This window comes from Tupaia chinensis, unplaced genomic scaffold (assembly GCF_000334495.1).
Source record: "Tupaia chinensis unplaced genomic scaffold, TupChi_1.0 Scaffold000515_1, whole genome shotgun sequence".
Classification (NCBI taxonomy): domain Eukaryota; kingdom Metazoa; phylum Chordata; class Mammalia; order Scandentia; family Tupaiidae; genus Tupaia; species Tupaia belangeri.
Genome location: NW_006160028.1, coordinates 2,279,441 through 2,287,082, shown reverse-complemented (window position 1 = coordinate 2,287,082; position 7,642 = coordinate 2,279,441). Strand labels below are relative to the sequence as shown.

The following is a 7,642-nucleotide window of genomic DNA, read 5'->3' as shown; positions in this document are numbered from 1 at the left end:
TCATGACCCTAGAGGTAAATGTTGATGATCAAAATACTGTTTATTATGATGTGCTTCTACATTTTTCTTGGAAAAATTAATTACTTCCAATATTGTCTCTGTGTTCAAAATTCAATGGTTATGTCTTCAGTTTCCAACACCAAGAGATCATTATTATTCTTTTTTTTTTTTTTTTGAGAGGTTTTTAGGTTTTTGCTATAGGGTACATGTGCTTGCTAGAAAGACAGAGGGAGACAGAGACAGGAAGCAAGAAATCACCCACCCCCCAGGGGGGATGACCATGCCATAATCCCTTCTCTTCTGTTTTCCTCTCGGGATCTTTGGCACGCATGCACACATGCCTGGCGTGAGTTTAAACCACTGGATCTGGGACTAGAACTGCAGATGACTACATGGTAGTCCAGCAACATAGCCATTATGCCAACTGCTGGTCCCATCATTATTATTCTAAAGTGATATAATTTTGGAGGGATTAGAAGGGGTGTGCTGCTCAACCCAAAATAGTTTCCCCAGTGTCTCTCTGTTAATCAAAATCTGCTCCTTTGGCTTACAAACATAGCCATTGTTACAATACAAGTACCTCCGGAACAGGTAAAACACTAAGTTGTTTTGGAAAGTATTATTACTCCTCAATTGAAAATATGTTTGAATAAGTGAATAAACTAAGGAATATATAAGGGCACCAAAGACTAAAGGATAGAGTATAACATACTCTGCTCCTGATACTTGCATTCTATCATGCATTCTACCTAGCATTTCTTTAGGAGGGCAGGGGTTATGATTCTCATGTGATAGAGTTTCAATCTGAGCTCCTTGAAATGACACATTTGGAAAGTGGTTGAGCCCGGGTTCAAACCTAGGGTTTCTGCTTCCAACCAAATGCCAAATCTTACCAAATTTGAAATGCAGAGTGCTCCTCTTCACTAATTATGTGACTGTGTGTAGTCCCTTTCCATGCCTAACACACCGCTTCCTTTTCTTTATGTTAGGCCTATATGTTCAGTGCAGCCCATTGACTTGAATTTTGTGGATGAACCATCAGAAAATGGTGCAACCAACAAGATTGAGATTAGCATGGACTGTATCCGCATGCAGGACTCTGACCTGAGTGACCCCATGTGGGTGAGTAGCATGGGCTTCCTGGTCAATTTGGGGGCCCTGTATCTATATCTCTGCTAAACCTGTCTTTTCAGTGCGAGTATGAAAAAGGCAGGTGTATCTGAATGGGCAAGGCCATTGGGAAGAGTCAGTATGATCAAGTGAGAAATTTGGAGTAGTTCATGGATGTAGGTCTGCCTCTGCTCTTCATAATGGATGTGTGCCCACTGGTGTGGGGAAAGAGGGTGGAAATCATCTTTCACATCTTTTATCTGATTTGTTCCTCATGTCAATTCCAATTTAGAAAGGATGGTGCTAGTCCAAGGTTTTCCAACTGGCAGAGACTGAGAAAGAACCAGAATCTAGATCTGAATTCTATGCAGGGTACTTTATACTCTGGCAAACCGCCTCTCTCATGGAATTGTCTTTCATTGAAGAAGGAGGGTGTGTGCAGATACACAAGTGCATAGTCTATACATACACACAAGTTTAGATATCTGATAATAAAACAAGAGGAAAGAAGATACCTGATACACAACACAGCTTGTCTTGGCTGTACCACTGAGTCACTCATGTTGTTAGGTCCCAGTGTCTCATTTATAAAATGGTGAAAGCATAAATGCCATATCCCTTCCAGGCATGCTGAAGAGTTTAGTGGGTTAATGACAGTACGGTCCTGCATCACTTAACAATGAAAATGCCTTCTGAGAAATGTGCCGTTAGGTGATTTTGTCATTGTGCAAACACCGTGGAGTACACTTTCACAAACCTACATGGTATAACCTGTGCTTCTAGTCTATAAACCAGCATAGCATGTTCCTGTATCTAAACTTAGCTAAACCTAGAAGAAGTCTGGTAAAAAAAAAAATGCTTTATAAAAGATAAAATATGATACACCTGTACAGGGTACCTAATCATGAATAGAGTTTGCAGGTCTAGAAGGTGCTCTGGGTGAGTCAGTGGGTGAATGGTGAATGGCGAAGACCTAGAACACTACTATAGACTATTTATATACACTGAACACTTAGGCCATACTAATTTTATTTTTTGAAAAAGTTTCTTTGTACAATAACAATTTTTTTGGAGAGGTTTTTGCTATAGGGCGCATGCACTCACCAGAAAGATGGAGAGAGACAGAGAGACAGAAATTAAGAAATCACCACCCAGGTGTGATGCCCACACTGCAGTCCCTTCTCCTCCATTCTCCTCTCGGGATCTTGGGTATGCACATACACGTGCCTGGCGTGAGTTTAAGTCACCAGGTCAGGGCCTCAAACCACGATCAACTACATGTGAGTCCAGTGACATAGCCATTACGCTATCTGCTAGTCCCATATAATAACAAATTAACCTTAGCAAAATGTAACCTTCTTGCATTATAAATTGTTTAATTTTTGTAATAACATTTGGCTTTAAACACACATTGTATAGCTGTACAAAAAGTATTTTCTTTCTTTACATTATCCTGTGTTTTTCTATTTTTAATTTTTTTCTTTTTATTGTTTTCAGTAAAAATTAAGACACATATAGATTAGTCTAAGCTTATACAAAATCAGGATCATCAATATCATTGTTTTTCACCTGTCTGTCTTGTTCCACTGGAAGGGCCATGATGATCAAAAATAACATGAGAGCAAATCAAAGAGGAGAGAAAATGATGCAATAAAGAGACTTGGTAAACAGGAGACATCAGCTACTACCAGTATAATACAATGTACTATCTTACAGTGAGCTTGATAAGTAGGAGGACACTCTAAAATAATGATTAAGAAGTATAGCATGTTATATACTTAAGACAGTAACATTAGTCATTTATTATCATTATAAAGTACTATACAAAATTGTATGTGCTGTATCTTTACCCAGTCGGAACACAGTAGGTTTTTCACCAGCATTATGACAATCACTTGAATGTGTGTGATGCTAGTTCTTTACAATGACTATGATGTCACTAGACAATAGATATTTGTCCACTCTGTCAGATCACTGTCTTAGATGCATTCATTGTTGACAAATGCATCTAAGACAGTTGAGGCATGACTGTAAAACACTTTCATGAGATGTTTAAGTAAAATTTCCTGTGTTTGTGCAGCCAATAATGTTGATGGGCTTTCTGTTTTTTATCATCTGTTCACCACATAATATCTGCTGTTATTTTCCCTTCTCTTCCATTCTCCTTCTGGGATTTTGAGCATTGGAAGCATGAGTTTCAAGCCAACGAGTCTGGAACTTGAACTTGGCTATGTGGGAGTCCAGCATCTAACTCCCTGCTAAGCCCCCTGCTCTTATTTTCTATTAAAAATTTCTAGAATAGGGCAGAAATGAGATAGAAAGAGAGTACGATGGCATAGAGTGTCTGCTGACATGATTAAGAAGAAAACTAATTTGCCTTCCTTGTTTGATGTAAGATTTGAATCAAATTTTTGTTATGTGTATTTATTTTTATTGTGCATACTTCATAATATTGGGAGAAGGTGAAGGTGGATGAGTGGGAGAAGAAAGAGTCAAAAATAAATACTTGTCACTGAAAATATGCTGATACTTTGTCACTAAATTGAGCCGTCATTGGCTCCTTCCACTTCGGTGTAGAAATTGTTCTCCATTATCCTTGAACTAGCAAAATGAGACTTTCAGATAACTCCAAGGCAATTGAATGTATTTTAAATGAACATAGATAAGTGTAAATTCTGACTTGAGAGTAAGTTAAAAATTAGGACATTTCCAATGTACAAATTATTATTGCTTTTAAATTGATGGGCTGCTCCTGTCTGGGCAAGCATATGTTTTTGTACTTTCTACAGGGATTTTTTTATATTGACTCTTGGACTTAGAAAGGCAGGAGAAATTTATAAAGTTTAAGTTAGAGAATTACAAGTTTTTCATTGTCAATCCTTGTTATTATTTTATTTACCTATTTATTTTTACCAACTGAAGCATGTACTTTATTAATGTTCCATGTTATCTCTTTCTTCTTCGTATTCTTGGAAATTGTCTTTGCAAATACTATTGCCAATTATTTTTTTCTACTTTCAGACAATTCTTATTGATCCCTCAACATCCAGTGTGTGCACTTGCTCTGGGAATCCTTTTCTATAGCACTGTTACCCTCCATTCTGAATTAGAGATCATTCCTCTGAAGTAACCAAGTCATACTATATGTTGTAGTACTTGTTACAGTATATTATAGCTATTTTACTTCCTTATCTCAAAATGGGACAGGGGCCATATTTTCTCATGCCCAGTGGTTGAGGCTACAAAGTAAATCCCTGTGATAGGGGATTCAGAAAGAGTTGGATAACAAAGTGAAATGAGATTTTTGCATGGGAAAAAAACAAAAAAACAAAAAAACGAGGTACCAGGGTACAACTATATTGCAAGGAATATGAAAGAAGACTGTAAATGACCTAGGCTGAATAAACAAACATCCCTATTTGTGACTGCCCTGTCTTTGTCCCCAAAGTACAGATTCATTCCTATTCAATTATAGTTCTATATGAATCCTTTGTCTTCCCTCATCTTGGACTATTCCAACATCTTCACCTCCACGTTACATCCACATGCCAAGGCTACATTGTTGAAACTGGATAATAATCCTAAATGACAAAAATGGCAGGCTTCCTCAGGGTGTTAACTAGTGTTCTGGTTTGGAAAATACAAAGTAGATCCTTTTAGATTCCTAGTCCTTCTAAACTATGCTGCAGCTGGTTTGAGGCTCCTTTTTTTCATGACTCAGTAGCATAGTTTTAGTTTTCTGTATATGAGTTAATAGCTATATAGTTCCCAAAGCCTGCACATAAATTACTTTCCTCTTGAATATAATATTTTAATAAGTTGGGATCTCCGCCAAACATTCTTTCGCTATGGAAGAAATATGCATTATGGACATGAAAAAACATGTCAGCTTATTAAAGGCAGAAATCTCAAAATGGAGAATTCAACTCACTTTTATTGACTTTTGATATTAATTTCACCTTCATAACTAGTCATGAAAGGGCAGCACAATCTTTTACTTTGATTATGAACAAAGGAAATTTCAGTTGCAGAGAGTGTGTATGTCTTCTTAATTAGAATGATTTGACCGTCACTGAAGAATGAACTCCGTTGCATTAGTAAGTGAAGGTGAATGGAGTTTCTAAACAATATATATTCTTGTCATTTCTTTTTGTTTGTTTGTTTTTTTATTTAAAGAATTATTTTATTTTAACTTTATTTATTATTATTATCATTATTATTTTCCAGTTTGATCAGAGAGACAGAGAGGGAGAGAGAGGAAGTGAGAAAGCAAGCCACCAGGTCCAAGACTTGAACCGTGGTCGGCCATGTGGGAGTCCAGTGCCTTTAACCACCATGCCACTCTAAGGACCTTGTTTCTTGATTCTGTTGTCTAATATATTACCTTATACCTCAGTTTTGTGTTACTCATAAATTGTATAAGCAACACTTCCTCTTTGACCCGTATGTAGTTAGAAATGAGACGCTGTTTGATTTGGATGTTTTCTGTTAACTTTCCATACTGTTTTCTATAGTAGTTTGATCTTGTTACTGGGTTGTCAGAAAAGTCATGACAATTTTTCCATTTTTTTTTCTATTCAAAATTACGTCATGACTTTTCTGATGACTCAATATAATCGAAAACTCTACTTTAAATGATTTCAACTTCTAGAAATTTGTTCGGGTTATTTCATGAATCAGGATATGGTTTATCCCAATAGACTCTTTTTTTTTTTTTTTTTTGGAGAGATTTTCGCTATAGGGCGCGTGCGCTCGCTAGACAGACAGAGAGAGACACAGAGACAGAAAGCGAGAAATCACCCCCCAGGGGGGATGGTCACACCGCAATCCCTTCTCCTCCATTCTCCTCTAGGGATCTTGGGCACGCACGCACATGCGCCTGGCGTGAGTTTTAAGCCACCGGATCCAGGACGCGAACCACAATCGACTACGTGGGAGTCCAGCGACATAGCCATTACGCTAACTGCTGGTTCCCATATCCCAATAGACTCTTAACAGTGAAGTCAGCCATGTGCCATGTGGGGTTCAGCTGCCTTCACCATGCCACTGGCTGGCACACTATTTACTTTGTTTTTTGGTTTCTTTTTTCTTTTTTTGCCTACAGACACTTGAACTCACCAAAGAAAGACAGAGAAAGGGAGCAGCCACCTTTTACTTCTCATCTACATTTATATTTAAAAAATGTGTATTCTAGAATTACGTATGGTTGGACATTTTACACATTCAGATAATCTCTGTCTTTTAATCAGTAGATCTACATAATTTGCATGTAATATCATTATTGATATGGGTGTTTCAGTTTACCATTTAAATGTGTTTTATTCTTTCCATTGTTCTTCTACTTCCTTTCATTCTGCCTTTTGATTTTACCAATATTTATTCACTTTTAATTTATCTTTTTGATTTTAACCATTTTTTTGCATATTTATTTAATTTGCTACAAGGCACATATGCTTCTCAGAGACAGAGAGACAAGAGAGTGAGAGAGAGGAAAAACACCCTCCCTTCTCCACCACATAGGGAGTAGTCCTATTACAATCTCTTCTCCATTTCTTACTCTTTTTGTATTTTGGGCACATGGGCACAAACGTGGGCATAAGTTGCTGGACTGGGGATTTAAACCACCTGGTCAGCCATGTAAGATCTGGCTGCCTTACCTCCCAGCTTAAAAAGCCAAGTCAGCTCTGTGTATTTTTATTGGTTGCTCTAGGCCTATATCTCAATATTAATTATTTTTCACAGTCTAATGAGAATCAGTATTTTACCACTTGGAATGAAATATAGAAGCCTTACCATAATACTGTTTTCATAACCCTCTCTTCTTTATGTTGTAGTTCTATGTAGTACCTCGGCATACATTGAAAACTCCATTGGATACTTTAATAATTTTGCATTCAACTGTCAAGCTAGAGAACTCAAGAATGAGAGTCTATTGAACAAGATATTTCTTATTGCTGTTGCTCTTCCTTTGTACAAAAGCTACTTTTCTGGCTGGATAAAATGAAGAAGAATAGGAAAAAAATCCTCTTTTTTTTTTATCAGGATAAATTACTTCAAAGAAAACAAAACCTATGTTTTCCAAGTAGGACCATCCATTTACTCACATAAAATTCTACACATTTAGATATTTTCTAATATTATCCAATTAGAAGTTTCTGATATGCTGATTGTTTTAAATCATCAATTGATATACTTTATTCTTTAAATATATATTAAGCATATACTCTATGAACAGAGTATTTTTCTGCAGCCTGCTTCAGTCAAGAAGCTATTAATATTACGACATGACTCACTCAAACACTTTAAATCTCTCTTCCCACCTGCCTTCTCCTCACTCAAGAAGATGGAAATCATTTCATTCCTGATATGGCAAATAAACAACCACCATTTTCTATGAGTCTTGATCCCCTCAGCTTCTGAGAGGCCCGATGTCATCTAACTGTACATCTGACACAAGTAGCAAGAGTTCACCAAAGGGAAGGCATCTATTTTCCTTTTCTTCTCTTTCTCTCTGTTTAAGTTTATTTCTTCA

At 36.9% G+C, this 7,642-nt stretch overlaps 1 protein-coding gene across 4 annotated transcripts in view; it reads left to right on the top strand.

The window, feature by feature from the left end:
• Positions 1-1,022: 1,022 nt before the first annotated feature.
• The window catches only part of TP63 (tumor protein p63), a 150,457-nt gene continuing 143,837 nt past the window's right edge, over positions 1,023-7,642 (top strand). For 2 of the 4 annotated variants that reach the window (XM_027775021.1, XM_027775020.1), the window contains exon 1: positions 1,023-1,122. In XM_027775021.1, coding sequence (XP_027630822.1) covers positions 1,075-1,122 — 48 coding nt within the window. In that variant the 5' untranslated portion in view covers positions 1,023-1,074. The remainder of the gene's footprint in view (positions 1,123-7,642) is intronic. The other 2 variants (XM_027775018.1, XM_027775019.1) reach the window with 1 other exon arrangement.